A 16,014-nucleotide genomic window follows, 5' to 3' on the forward strand; every position below is an offset into this window, starting at 1 on the left:
TTTTAGTTGAAAAAACTAGAAAAAATGAAAATAGGTGGGTTTTACATCGTCGAGTTCAACAATTTTTATTTTTGAGGTCAATATTTTTATTGTTGAGTTTGACAATAATTAAAATTGATGAGCTCGATAATAAATAAAACTGGTGAGGTCAACAGTAATTATTGTTGAGCAAGATATCTTTTTTTCAAAAAATGCCAAACCCAATGTTGTAAAAACCCATTTATATATATATTATGAGTTTTTCCAACTAAAATACATGGAAAGATCGACTTAAACTTAACATAACGACTTGTGTAGATGATTTCAAACCAAAAGAATCATCCTTGACTGATTTTCATCCAAAAATGAAACAAAAGAATTGAAAAATCCTAGGTTTTTTTACATACACCTTCAAAATACTTGAAAAATCACTTGAAAATGACTTCTTCGTTCTCAAAACCTTTTCATTGGAATGAAGTCTCAAAAACTCGATCGGGATATTGAAAATCCAAGTTTTTGGACAAAAATGATGATTTTAAATGTTTAAGGCACTTTCAACATTTTAATCGTGAGAAATGTCTTGAATGAGGTTCATGGACTGATTAGAAAAGAGGGACTTCGTAAAAGGATTATTTAGTTAACCCCTAGAAATCAAGGACTAATTAAAAAAAAAAATTCATTAGACAATTTTCCCTTGATTTTTTTTTTCTTCAAAACCACTCACTGATAACTTTGAATATGGCAAACAATATGACCCTATATTCATTATTGCGTGCTATATTCAATAGTTTGTGTCCCTTCAAACTTCAAAAGTTGGACTCATGATCATTGAATATAAGCACAAATTAGAAATTGGGGGAGAACGCCATCACGTTCTTCAAAGCTCTACATATAATGAAGAGAAATTTATCAAAACAGTACAGTTTTCATAATTAATTATCAAAACAGTAAGCCATAGCAATTAATTTTAAAAATGATAATTTACTGTCTTTTCCATCTCTCAAATCTAGGTAAATCTTTGTATTCACTCATCTTTCCAAATCTAAGACATATTCATCTCCTTTCTTGTTCGAATGAATCTTCGACTACACCAAAGTCCATCTCCCCAAATCTGAGATCATGTCTTCATCTTCTTTCTTGGTCGATTCATTCTCTTGCTTTATTGAGTTTCTAAATTGATCTCCTCTCTTAAGTAATTTTATTTTTACATATTTAAACTTACATTTGTTTAGCTACTAGTTCAATTTCATTTTTTTAGGATTTTTTTTTGTACATTGTGATTGATTAATAGTTTAATTAAATTTCATTTTGTTTATGGTTAATTTTGTTTTTTATTTTATTTTTACATATTTAAAACTTTTTTTATTGATTAATAGCTCAATTAAATCGCTTATTATGTTTTATTTTATTTTATTATTTTTTTAATATTTTAACCTACATTTTTACTTATTAATGACTCGACTTAATTCCTTCATGTTGGTTTTGGCAATTCCTTTCTATCTTTTACGTATTTAAACTAACAAAATCATGGGATTTTGAGCTACATTGTAATTGATTAATTGTTCAACTAAATTTTATTTTATTTTAGGGTTAATTATGTTTTTTTTTATACATTTAATTTATTTTTATTGATTAATAGTTCAATGTATTTACGTCTTCATTTTCTGACATGAGATTGAAATGTGTTTTATATAATGTCAGAAAGATTTTTCTAATATTCAATTCATAAAAAAAACTTATTTTATCAAAATGATTCAAGTGTACGTTTTCATCCTGTGAACTCATTATTACAAGAATCAATATTTGTTAAGAAGGATTCATTTATACATTTGATCCTATGGACACTTGAATATAATGAAGAAACTCAATATCAGAATAGTCATTTTAATATTATATACAATACATTTTGATTTAATGTTAGAATGATCCTTATGACATTTTAGAAAATATATTCTAATACAATGTCAAAAGGATCCTTCTCACATTATATTCAAGTATCTATAGGACGAAATGTACAGAGAGAATCTTATTGAAATATGTTGATATTTTTATTGTACTAGAAGTGTCCATATAAATCCTTTTGATATAAGTAATTTTTCTAATGAATTTAATGTTAAAATAATCCTTTTGACATTGTATTGAAGTGTCCATATCGGATCAAATGTAAATTATACATAGGGAATCTTTTTTATATAATTTATTTTTTTTTTATAAATTTAATGTCAGAAGAATTAATGTTAGATGGGTTCTTCTGACATTGTCTAATTTATTTTTTTGGATCTCATGTCAAAAAGGATCTTTCCGACATTATATATAACACATTCTGATATAATGTCAAAAGTATCATTCTAACATTATATTCAAAACATTGTACACCAGTGTCTATAGGATGAAATGTACAAATGAATCATATATTTATGAAATATATAATGAATTTACCTTTTTTTTTTTTTTTTTAAAACATGAACAATTAATGAAAATTACCTCAAAACTATGGCTGTGGTCAAGTTTAAATTCTCTTCACATTTATAGATAAATATGACACTAATTGTAGATACTACTAAGTATATGAAATAGCTATGGTTTATCAAGATTTAATGTTATATTGTATTGCTTATTAAATTAATTAATTATTTTTAATTGATCTACGTTAGGTCAATTGTGTTGTAAATTGTCTTTCATGTACGTTGACATGGTATGTTATCATCTTTTTTATAATATTAAATTATATATTGTTTTGTATATTTTGAAAAATAAGATGACATATCTTAGTATTTATTTCAGGCACATGTTGTGTGTAATGCGAAAAGATTTGGCTAATTCTTCTTAAATTTAACATATGAGCAAAAGATGTGTTTAAATTTTACGAGCTTTGCTCCACTACTATCTATGTCACGCGTCTCAATGTGTAGCAATTTGATTTTTCTCCTCATAGAGAAATTTAATCCTAAAAATGATTATTTTTTATTTAGAATTGAAAATATTTCTATTTCAGAAGGTGAGGTTGCATTGATATTAGCTTTGAAATGTTTGTATAGTAGTGATGAAATTTATTATCTCTAAAAGGAAGACAAATTTTATGTAGAATTATCTTGAAATAAGTATTTTGACATGCCAACAGAGATAACATTAGATTCTTTTGAGACTGTAGTTAATATAGTTTAAAAAATGGAAATATTGTTGAATTTAAAAGAATATTTTATTGTACATAGTTGTTACATTTTTACTTCCTAAGGACATATTGAAGATTAGTAAAAAAAATTTAAGTATAGTATGGTGCAATGGGATCTTCAATAAGATCCGATGGGGCAGATTAATACATAATCATCTTTTAAAGTCTTTACGCATCTGTGCGACGAAATTTAAGAAAATTGATAAACATATACATTTTGTTGGTTGTGCATTGGCGCTTAATGTAGTAAAAGAAAAATTCGAGTTCTTAATTTAATCTTATTTTGAAGTACTACTTTTATAAATATTGATGTTTATTTAAGCACTCGTCATGTATTCTTATGTACTTATAGATATGGGGCATTGATCGTATCTCGATAATAAACTCCCGCACATTTCCCAATTATTTTCCAAGGTACCTGAAGTACCCTTATTGTTTTAATAAGGAACGAGAATTTTACGTCGAAAAGTTTGTCAATTGCCTGGTATGAATTATTGAACTACGATTTCAACTATATATATATATATATATATATATATTATATATATATATATATATATATATATATATACTTCAATCTAATACTATTTTTTTATATGTATGTATCATCTTGAACAGATTATCAATAAGTTGAATTTTACCAATTTAAAATTTTGTGAGGCCGTCTTTGCTCAATTTTATAAGGGTTATAAGAGAAAGAGGAAAAATGATATTCAACCTAAAAAAAAAAACTCAGAGATTGATAAGTTGAAAAAGAAAATGACGGTGATAGAACAGAAGTTGAAAGATCATTATAAAGTTATTTAATAATTTAAAAAGGACATCAAATGTTTGAAGTCATAAAATGAATCTGGTCCTAAGGTATTGTCCCTCTACAATATGTGCTGAATCCACATAATATGTTACATCCACTTAGAAATCATTATGAATGATTGTTTTAATATCTAATAGTATAACATTAAATTCGATAAAGTTTTGGACTTTGCGTCTTCAAAAATCAAGTCATCTCCCTATACCAATACATTCGTCGATCTCTCAAATGTGCCTAAGATATCGGCACCTACCAAAGGCTCAGACGATCCTTTAGGTATACCCAAGTCATTGTAATACCTTGAGCTTTTAACTCGTATCTCGAAAAAATCAAATGGTGATATTTTGAGAAAAATTCCGAAAGAGGAATTTTGAGTAAAACACTCTGATATTGTTTCGATCATGTTTAATAAAAATCGACTCTGTCATTGGATTTAAAGATGTCGAAATATATACTTTAGCCTATAAGCAAGTTCAAATTCGAGTTCGGATGAAAAAGTTATAAAATCATCGAATTTCATGTTGAATGGGACCTAAAATAGTAAATTTTGGTTAGAGAGAGAATCAGAAAAATTCGACGACATCATTGGATCCGTAACGAAAAATTATTCGAAATGGAATACTCATTTGTCATTTTTCAAGTCCGAATGGTTAGGTTACCGTCGAAAATAGGAACTAAAGGAAAATAACAAAAATACCCTTCACCTTTTGTTATAAAAGAACCAAACCTTTCATTTATTTCATTTGCTTCTGTCTAACTCATAAAAAATCAGCCCTTTCTCCCAAATTAAGGGTTTCAACCCATTCTCAGCAAGATCCCTCGCAATCAAGTCCGAGTTGAACCTCGACGAAAAAGGCAAAGTTGTCGGCGTTGTCGAGCTCAACGTTCTCACACCATCTAACCTTCATCTCCTTTTCGTTCTCTTGGGTTCTCACCAAAAATCAGCAAAGGGATTTTGATTTTACCCAGTTAGAGACTCACCCATTTAGAAGAAGGGTCGTCTATCGTCGTAAGAGGAGGAAGAACAGCTCCATCGAGAGTTTTCCAACCAACCCGATTTGTTTAACACTCAAGTTCAACCAAATTCGAAGTTCCGGACCGTCGACGCTTAATTTCTAAGCTAGCTTATCATGTCCAACAACCACAAGAGTAAGGGACTCTCGATTCTTATTAATAACCATAGATTTTGAAACTGTGCATTTAGGTTTCTTCGAAACTTGTTGTATGTTTTAAAATTATAGAATGTCGTTTCAATTGTTTCAAATTCATAATAGAACTAATGTATTTTATCATGATTTAAATATTGGATCTGTAGGTAGGTTAGTAGAATAAAAAATGAGTGAAAAATTCGAAAAAATGAAAAAATTCGTGAGTTTCAGTGTTCTGACAATTCCATAGTGAATAGTCATGGTGCCACCGTGCTCAAACTTTTTTTTTAGAAACTGGACCATATTTTTACCATGAACTCTCCTTTATGTGTACACACATTCCAACATTTTATTTCATTAAAAACATTTAAGTAAATGTCTAATTACTTTAAGTTTTTTAATAAAATTAAGATTTTACCCCCTATTTCGGAACAATGAGAATGATTTTAAAATCCAAAACTCAAAGGATCAAAATTCGATTTTTGATTTCAAGAACAAGACGTAAATTTCGACGTTTTCGTCCGATATTCAAAAATAAATATCTTTTGCGTTTCTGTGAATTATGAAATAAAAATTACATGATGTTGAATCCATGTTAAAAGTTTTAAAGTACAAAAATCTGTTTTCAATTTCGAGAACTTTGAAAAATTGAGTTTCTAACACAATAGAGTAGGGTAGAAAGAATATTACATGTGGAAATATGTGTTGTGGGGATGAATATAATTATAACATAAAAATAATATGATGTTGAGTTTGTGTGAGTAAAGGCTAAAAGTGTTTGTTGGTAAGTGATGTTTAGAATGATACCTTGTAAAGAAAGAATGGGGTTTTTGAGAGATTAAATAGGAACCTACAGAATAGAGGTGCTCAATCAAAAACTGAAATTTTTTATGTGACACAAATGAACGAGTAGTTGGAGGTAAACTTGATGTGTGAAGGATACGTTTCATTAGGAGAGATAAGAAATAACTTTTTGAATGGGGAAGCATGTTGGATTTGACGATAGTATAAGTTAAAAATATTGTTTAAAAGATAGAATTCCAATAGGTAAGACTTAGATAGAGAAGGTAGTTTTGAAACTGGGTGGATAGTAACATGTGTTCTGTTAATTAATGAGTATGTTTTAAGTGTTATAAGAGTTGAATTAGGGTTTTAATTCTTATGTACAATGAAAAAATATTTTTTGGAGAACCCCCCTAATTATATCTTTAATTCTTTGGGCCCCCAGATGGAGGGGTCTTTTAATAAATGTCAGGTGGATTTCGCTTGAATAAGTGGGCTACCACTTAAAATTTGGCTCGTAAGCTTAATTAATTGATTTTAATTGTTTAAAAATTTTAATTCAATTTACTAAGATTTTATTTTACGTTAGGTAATGTTTTAATTATTAATTTAGAAATTTTGAATTTTTAGGATAGAAAATTTATCATTTTGCCTCCGAAGAGGACTTTTGTGTCGAGAGGTCATTTTTTGATGTTTTGGGATATTTTGAAATCATTTTTTCGTAAGAAATTTAATAGGAGTATCGGTTTGTGTCACTTATAGATTTTTGGAGTGAAATGGTCGTGGACCTTATGAGGAGTATTTTCGTAATTTGATCAAATTTTGTGAAAATTGACGAAACAGTTTATTTGATTTTAATTTGCTATTTTTTGTTATTCGAAAGGATTTTCCCAATCGTAATGTAGGCTCTAGGAATGTTTTGATGTTAGAGGTATTTTGATAATTTGATCATTTTTTAGTGATTTTTCTCGTAAAACTTCTTTTTGTCTCACAATGATGATTTCTAAGTTTTGAGTATATTTTTCTAGCGTCGCGTGATTTTTAAAATTTTGTTTGCTTGAAATATCTCATCCGAATTTCTAAAATATATCTAGTAACAAATAAAAAAATATTGGAATATTCATCCATCATTGAGAACCGTATCAATCGGGTTGACGAGTTGATTAATCAGACGAGTGCGAAAATGGGGTGTCTACACCATTCAAATTGGAATGTCTATAGATAGTTCCATCAATAAGTTTCAAACTAGATTAATTGCAAAAGATTTTAAACAAAAGAAATGCATTGATTATTTTTACACTTATGTATTTGTAGTACGGATTTTATTTATTAACATTTTAATTTCTCTTGCCTCCATTCACCAATTACTTGTCTATTAAATGGATGTAAAAAATATATTTCTAAATGGTGATTTAGAAGATGAAATTTATATGGAATAACCCGCAGGGTTTAATTTATCAATATCTTCTTTTGTTAATGTTCAACTTGCTTTTGCAAGATAACATGTTCTTTAGGACTCATCCAATCACGTGGAAGGTTGGGTGGGCTAATCCTGGGCACCGAATCAATGTGGTGTTGGATGTTCCACATAGGATGTAAAGAATCTGATAACCCATTTAATGTCATACGTTCAAATTCTTGCAACGAAGGTTGCATTTTTGAAGGAATTTCCATAGAGGAGATACTATCACCTTCAATAGTCCAAGCATACATCTTACTAGTTTCCTTAGAGTTGGTGATGATATTGTTGGATACTAAGAAAGTATGTCCCTCCACCCTAAGAGCCTTGGGACGTGTCTCTCCATGTTTGGGGTCAAAAATTATTTCAACACCATTTTTGAAAAATGTGTTGGTGTTTTCCTTTCCCTTATGTGTTGCATTAACATCATATTGCCCTAGTTGTCCAAGCAACATATGACATGCATCCATATTACTGACATCACAAGATACAACATCCTTATAATGCTTGTCAATCGAAAAAGAGATTCGATTAGGGGTGACAGTCTTAAGATGACCAGCGAACACAACTCGAAAACGACACCAAATTAGTGGGTTTGGGTCATACTAGTAACCTGTCTAACATGATTATTAAATGGGTTGGGTTTGGGTCCCATTTAGACACGTTTAGTTATTCTGTCATTAACTTGTACTTTTATATATATCAACAATTATTTAAGAATTTTTTAAATTGCTCATTTTTTTATTTTAGAATTTCCTTGGTAATTTTTTCTATTTTTTATTATCAAATTCTATAATATATAACGGGCGTTTTAATATATTTTTAAATTAATAAATAGTTAATCTTTAGTTTGGGAAAGAAAAATACTTTTTTTAATAAGTTATTACTTATATTTATATCCTTTTACTCAATTTTTTCCCATTAAAATCTAGAGGTATGCAGTGTTTGATTCCTAATATTGGTAAAATGACCCTCAGTAAGATTTAAGATTTTCCCAAATAAGAATATTATGTCTCATGTGATAATGAAATACACTTTTCTTAGCCAATAATAATAATAATAATAATAATATTGAAAAAACTTTTCCTACCAGATCACCTAATGAGAGCTCAAAACATGATCTGATGCCACATGATTGTAAGTGATAAAATTCTGCCAACTTTGAAAAAAAAATTCAAAAGAAAGTTATTTTACGTCGTTGAACTTAATTTACAATTGTGTGACTTTATTTTTAATAATGATATTTTATTTTTGTGGTGGAAATATAATTTATTTTTTCAAATAAAGATTAGAATTTTATTAAATAAGTTAGACATGGGCTGGGTTAGGTATCCTTATTTATAAATGGGTTGGATTTGGGTTTAAATTTTTGACATGATTATTAAATGGGTTGGGTTTGGGTTTGATAAATTTTCATAACACCCTTACCTCAACAAGACACGAACACAACCCATCCCGACCCATTGCCACCCCTAGATTCAACATTGAAAAGTGACCTTTGTTTCACCGACGTTTTTAATCCAACCAATGGAAAAAGGAGAAGGGTGTTCTTGCACCGGCAAATTCAACTTGTCCACCAATACTTTGGAGAAAATTTTCTTGTTACGCCCCCCCCATCTATAATCAAACCACATATCCTCCTACTAAAAATTGCTATTTGAATTTTTTTATCCAAGTTTTTCCATGAAATCTAGAGGATTGTGATGTTGGATTGCCAATGAGACAATCCATTTGAGTTCAACTATTTTTAGTAAGATTTCAAATCTTACTAAGTTAGTAACGGAAGTGTTTTTCATAGATTAATACCAGGAGGAAGAGGGAGACAGAAAACTGATTCAAGGGCATCTTGTATAATTTCTTAGATCTTTAAGAACAAATTGTTAATTTAACATATTAAGGGTATTTGGGATATTTTGTTTCATTAGTTGTTGTATTTAAAAGCATGTCCAGATGCCACGGCATTGAATTTTAATTTTAAGTTTAAGTACTCGGTAACGGTCAATTATCAATCCATGAATAAGTTCGAAAAACTTTTTATTTTTATTTTTTATAAATTATTATTTTTTGACCATGACTTTTATCTTAAATTCTAGAATTTTGGTTGGATGATTAGTCTCAATGACTTAATGTCAATTTAAGAATTTAAAGCTTGAGCTGTGAGCAAAGTAACGTTTCAAACCAAAAAAAAAATCCATTCTTCGAAGGGTAACGTTTCAAACTGGGGGTGTCTTTTTTCACCTGAGAATTTAATAATGTGACCCCACCTACCTTCAAGACCTTTTCTTTATCGGTCACACCCTTTCTTTATAAGTCGTCTAAGTAACTTGTTCATCGTCAAGTCGTGGTACAGGATCTTGAATAATTTAGTTTCATCTCGAGGAAAAAGAAGAAGTAATGGAGGAAAAGCTACAGAATCAAGTACCAAGAATAAAATTGGGGAATCAAGGATTAGAGGTACGTCTTTTCTTCTTCCATTATCATACTTGAAAGCTAATTTCTATAAATTAAAACCATCGCCATGCCTCTTTGACCTAGGTCTTCTACGAGTACTAATGTAAAATGACCTAAATGCTCTCGTCGTCTTCGACTCTAGCTGGTTTTCAGTAATTGAGACATTCAATTGATACGATATTTTTTAAACCTTGGTTCCACTAATTGTATATTCTATATACTTTACTCCTTGTTTGACAAACTTGGCACAAGTTCTTGGTCAGGACAATCTTAACCTAAATTAATGGTTTAGAAAAACAATCTTTTAAGTCTGATTCATGGTTTTTAAACTCGGTATTTGGTCTCGTCTCGTTCACCTCTGATACCGAGTTGACTCGGACGATACGTCTCGTCTCGTCGAGTCGTCTCGTTCAACATTAAAACAATGGTTTTTAACCATTTAAAAAATCTGAAAAAATCAGGAAAAATTCAGAATTGATTCCTATTAAAAAAATGAACCCCTCAAAAAATATAAAATTAAAAAAAAATTATAATATACCTATCAATCAAATTCAAGGTAATTAAATAAGGGTCCCGTTCAATGGCTAATTTTTTGGCAAAACATTTTTAAAACATGAGTTAGAAGTTTTGGAATGGGCTGATTTTTGGTGAAGATGATCTCTACGGTGAGGAGATTATCATCACCAAAAATCAGCCCAATCCAAAACTTCTAACCCCATAAAAAATAGTTTACAAAAAATGGACGGTCCACGATTTTTCAACTTGTAAACATGGGTTAGAAGTTTTGGAATGGGCTGATTTTTTGTGAGGATGATCTCCTCACCATAGAGATCATCCTCACCAAAAATCAGCCCATTCCAAAACTTCTAACTCATGTTTTGAAAAATGTTTTGCCAAAAAGTTAGTCATTGAATGCTACCCATTAAATAAAACACATGTTTCCTAAAGATTAGTATAAATTTCTACTGAAATTTTCATCAAAAAACTTCTAAAGAAAAAATAAAACAAATTATCAAAAATACATTTAAGTATTTATCACAAGAAAGTAATAATATCACTCAATAGCTATTGCTTGTAAAAATAAAATAGAAATTTTCATTTTTAACTTTTTTTTTCACAAAACTCGGTTGTCTCGGTTAACTCGGACGAGATTTTCAAAATCTCGTCCGATACAACTCGTTTGTCTCGCGAGTTAATGTAAAATCTGTAATATCTCGGATATCTCGTTTGTCTCGGACGAGTTTTGCGAAAATATCGTCCGAGACGACTCGCATAACTCACGAGACGCGTTCGTCTCATAACTCATTGTGAGTTGGTCTCGTTCACCGCTGATACCGAGTTAACTCGGGCGATACGTCTCGGTCTCGGACGAGTTTTAAAACCATGGTCTGATTCTACTTCAAATTTTTGGAATTTAAGGCTATGTTGTTGTTGTTGTTGTGAGGTGTTAAGTATGTCATAAAGGATTGAAATTTTGAGTTAAAAATTTCTATACAGGTTTCTAGAGTGGGCCTTGGCTGTGGGAATCTTTCTGGAATGTATAGATCTTCAATCTCCCAAGAAGCTGGATGTGCATTAGTTAAGGATGCTTTTCATAAAGGAATCACATTCTTTGATACCGCAGATGTCTATGGAGTTGATCATGCCAATGAGGTCATGATTGGAAAGGTACACTTTTCTACTTATAACAACAAGTGCGAGCTGCTATTGGCACCCCAACTTTTACTTAATACATCCCAATTAAAAATAAAGAACATAAGTGAATGGTTGAAAATAAGTAAAAGTTGGGGTCGGGTGCCAATAGAATCTCTCTCTTTGGCTAGAGATTCTATATGAGCCTAATCATAATTGTAAATAACTACTGAAATTGTTTGAACGAGTGTTATAATGTTGAGATTATAATTTGAGCCAAACCTTTGTTTTAATGTTTGAACAATGTGTTTTAATCTTTAATTGGGCGTGTGATAAATAATTCAAGAAATTGGGGTGTAATAAGTAAAATTTGGGGGTGTCAATAGCACCTCTCCTTGTTAATTGGTACAAAATTGATTATGGATGTATTAATTAGGCTGAATTATTTGTACTTATCACCTGAATAATTTGATTATGGAATTTTTAATCTTAGATTTCTCCATTAGAGTTGGTTCAATATTTGCAGGCCTTGAAGGAGCTTCCTCGAGAAAAAATTCAATTAGCAACAAAATTTGGAATTATAACGATAGAGGGAGGGAGAGTTGGGGCAAAGGGTACCCCTGAATATGTACGAGAATGCTGTGAAGCTAGTCTTAAGCATCTTGATGTGGACTATATTGATCTATACTATCAACACCGTGTGGACTTATCGGTGCCCATAGAGGACACTGTAAGTGTCACGCACATCATTAATGTTCAAGCAATTACCATTTTCATTTAGACATTTGATCTTGATGTCTCTTTCGTTTGAAATTATTTTGAAATGTAGATGGAGGAGCTTAAGAAGTTGGTTAACGAAGGAAAGATTAAGTACATTGGCTTATCTGAAGCCAGCCCAGACACAATAAGGAGGGCTCATGCGGTTCACCCCATAACTGCCCTTCAGATGGAATATTCTTTATGGACTCGAGATATCGAAGAGGAGATAATTCCTCTTTGCAGGTTTGTTGATATTTATGCCGTCTTGTATTCTTTCTTAAAATGAACCCATTCTAACTGAGTCATAGAGATACCAAGAATACTAGTGAAATCTTTATAGTGATATAATATGCTTTGTATTTTCTCAATATACATATTTCCTTGCATGGTGATGATTTTGCGACGTTCAATTATGCTTCATAACTTGTAGAGAGCTTGGTATTGGAATAGTGGCATACAGTCCTCTTGGTCGTGGGTTTTTTGGTGGGAAGGTAGTTGTCGAAAGCTTGCCTGCAGAAAATATGTTGGTATGAAATTAGACTCTTATCCCACATCCTTCCTTTAATTTTTTTTATGTTTTTTTAATAAAATTTAAAACCTTATGACCATTTATTTGCATTTGGCTATCTTTCAATCTTCTCAATAGAATCTACATCCGAGGTTCACGGGAGAGAACCTAGATAGGAACAAGCTCTTGTATACCCGTGTTACAAAGTTGGCTAATAAGCATGGTTGTACCCCACCTCAACTAGCTCTAGCATGGATTCTACATCAAGAGGAGGCCGGCGTCGTTCCAATCCCGGGTAAATTTTGGCTCTTATATTCATTCCCTTAAGAACCCCATCTTCATATATTAAAAATATTCTTTATAATAGAAGTTGAGATTGGTTTCAACATCTATTTAATAATAAATTTATCATTGTCATCGTTGTTGCATTGTCGTCAAAGCCTTATCCCAAAAAATTATGGTTAGCAGAATGAATCTGGTTCCTCTATTCAATTATATGTAAAACCACCAAAAATTGTTCGTTTCTAATATATTCATGTCCACTCTTCTCACTACCTCAATTACTTTCTTTTTGGCCTTCCTCTCACTCTTTTAGAACCTTCAACTTGCATATTTGTTTTTAATTGGTCATAATTGCATATGACCAACCATCTCAACTTACTAATTATTTCATCACTAAAGATGAAAGAGGGACACTGGCTCCATAGAAGCAACAATGTACAAAGAGAAATTTTTGTGTAAGATCTCCTTGATATAAAAAAATGTTTCTTTAACTACTCACACAATGTTGGATGTTTTGATAAGTAGTCTTTATGATATGGTGACCTATTTTTGTTGTTGTTGTTGTATTTTGATAGGAACAACTAAGATCAAGAACCTTGATTCTAACATTGACTCCTTGAAGGTGAAGCTTACACAAGAGGACTTAAAAGAAATTTCTGATCTGGTTCCCATTGATGAGGTGGGTGGCGATAGAGAGTTCGCCTTCATCAAAGACTATCATTGGAAGTTGGCAAATACCCCTGCAAAAAAAGTAGGTAGTTTTTAAGCAGAAAAGAAGAAAAAACAATGTACTTGTGAATTTCTCACCTCTGTTTTGTTTGGTATTTGATTCCAAAGTATGTACCAAGAATAAAAATTGGCAAAATCTCCTAATGCAGTATTAAGTGTCTGTGATGCTTGTTTGTTTAGAGATTTAGGCCCCTTTTATCAATAAAGTAATTGAGTTTCTAAGATTTCTGAGGATACAAATAGAGCTTCATAAGATGAACCCATCATCTTAGGTGAAGTTACTAAATTGTGTTGGTAAGAATAGTTTTAGTGCTTATTATGACAACTATGATTTCTTGATTAGCAATTACATATGTCGGGTTTGATTCCATTGCTCAATCAGTCATATTGCTGTACTGCAACAATGAGTTTTCAGGTTTTATTCCAACTTACCCAACCAAAAAAGTGCTTAAGTGCACTCCAAATGGCCTCATGCCAAGCCCCATTTAGCATTTCCGGAGCTGGACTTAACTTGGTCATGGCCTGACATTAGCTAATGTAATCTTGTCCAAGCGTGGCTCACAATTATCCCAAACGGTCTGTTATGAACTTGGTCTAAAATTAATTGATGGTTGCCCCGAGCTCATGAATAACTTCAAATTAGATTTCATTTGTGCACCTTTATTTACATGCCTTTGATCTTGTCTATGGAATAAAATGGTTCAATGTTGCAAAACCAATAATTCCAAGTTTTTTGTGAATTATGTTCTATCCAGTTGCAGTTGCAGCTTTCTTTCAGGTATTTTCAAGCCTAGAACAATTCCATCTTAGGATAAAATAGACAAACCAAGTATTTAAATTGCAATACTTTTTTGTCCTCCTTTTTTCTGGCCGATATGTTTGTATAGCAGCGCTTCATCACAAATACAAAGCTTGATTCGGGTAGAACGAAAGCAATTCTCTCTCATATATTTCAAACTGAATTTTTCAATAATTGGTGGATTGGCTTGGATGCAACCACATGTTTCTTTAAAATTGGAATCCAACTAAATCGACAGGAGAGATTGCTAAAAGAATTGGAGTAAGGACATGTTATGTAGCTGCCAGATTCCAACTCAAACCCAATTGGTACTAAGTCGAGTGGCCCAACAGATGTAGGAAGCCATCGCAACTGACCCACATATTCAAGTAGGATGATAAGTCCAAGTCCAATGCATGGGCAACTGTCTTTGATAAATTTGGGGTCCAACTCAAAATCAATTGGCAATGATTGGAGAGGCCCAAGAGTTTATAAGGAGAGAGAGATAAGGCAATGAATGTCTAATATGAAACTAAACTCAACATGCCAGTACATGTTGGAGATATGAACTAGGTGAGGTGGAGGAGAGAAAGGCTCGCTTTGATTCAATGTCAGGTACCAACTCAAAGCCAATTGGTACAAATTGGAGTGTCCCTATATATATATATATACATGAAGTCATGGCAACCAACCAAATAATCCATGTGGGATAATTCCAGTAGGTTAATAGTAATGAATTTAAGTTTCATCCATGGATGTTTGCCCCATTGCATGATATGTCTACACACCAAAAATGTTTGGTTGGTGATTTCTAAACATAGTTTTTGCATATTTTTATCATTGACTTCACAAACAAACCTTTTCACTATTAAAACGAGCGAAGGCGGAGTAAACTAAGTGGTTCAACACTAAATTTCACAGAGAAAAATGATTCATATTTACATTTAATCTTACTATTATCATCAAAATGAATAAAATTAAATTACAATCCCATGACCTCTAAAACTACATTAGTCAGTTATCCAGCATTACAAAAAATATTCTTTTATTATGCTCTCTTTCCTTAATTAATATTTAAATTACAGAAGGCCCTTTTTTTTTATATATAAAAAAAATCCCATTATTCCTATGACCTAGGGTGTCAATGGTTCGGTTCCAGTTTGGTTCCTAATGGAACCAGAACCAAAATGGCTAAATTTTCTTGATTTCGATTGCTATTGATTCTTGTTATGATTCTCATTTTCTATTGGCTCCAGTTCTCAATTGGTTTGATTCCAAAAGAACCAGCTCTAATCAAGTCAAAAATAATAATAATAATAATAATAATAATAATAATAATAATAATACATAATTGTCCTATCAATGGTGATTTAGATTCAATTCTCATAACACACATCAAACTTTTACTTATATTTGAGATACCTCTTTATGTTGGTTTTAGGTAATTCCTTATGTTTTGAAATTGATGATATGACTCTGATATTTTCTTATAAACTAATGAAAAGTGGTATCAAAGCCATCAT

General features: G+C 31.2%; 1 protein-coding gene across 1 annotated transcript; it reads left to right on the plus strand.

Moving 5' to 3' along the window:
• The first annotated feature begins 9,614 nt into the window (after window positions 1-9,614).
• Window positions 9,615-13,937, plus strand: LOC147404435 (perakine reductase-like). The gene is made up of 7 exons (XM_086440373.1): window positions 9,615-9,806; window positions 11,301-11,471; window positions 11,962-12,165; window positions 12,265-12,437; window positions 12,625-12,721; window positions 12,841-12,997; window positions 13,560-13,937. The coding sequence occupies exons 1-7, from the start codon at window positions 9,747-9,749 to the stop codon at window positions 13,748-13,750; spliced, it is 1,053 nt and encodes a 350-aa protein (XP_086296499.1). The 5' UTR covers window positions 9,615-9,746; the 3' UTR covers window positions 13,751-13,937.
• Window positions 13,938-16,014: the final 2,077 nt, after the last annotated feature.

The sequence above is a fragment of the Akebia trifoliata genome, chromosome 4 (genome assembly GCF_017979445.1).
Source record: "Akebia trifoliata isolate Shusen 1 chromosome 4, ASM1797944v1, whole genome shotgun sequence".
Taxonomy (NCBI): Eukaryota; Viridiplantae; Streptophyta; class Magnoliopsida; order Ranunculales; family Lardizabalaceae; genus Akebia; species Akebia trifoliata.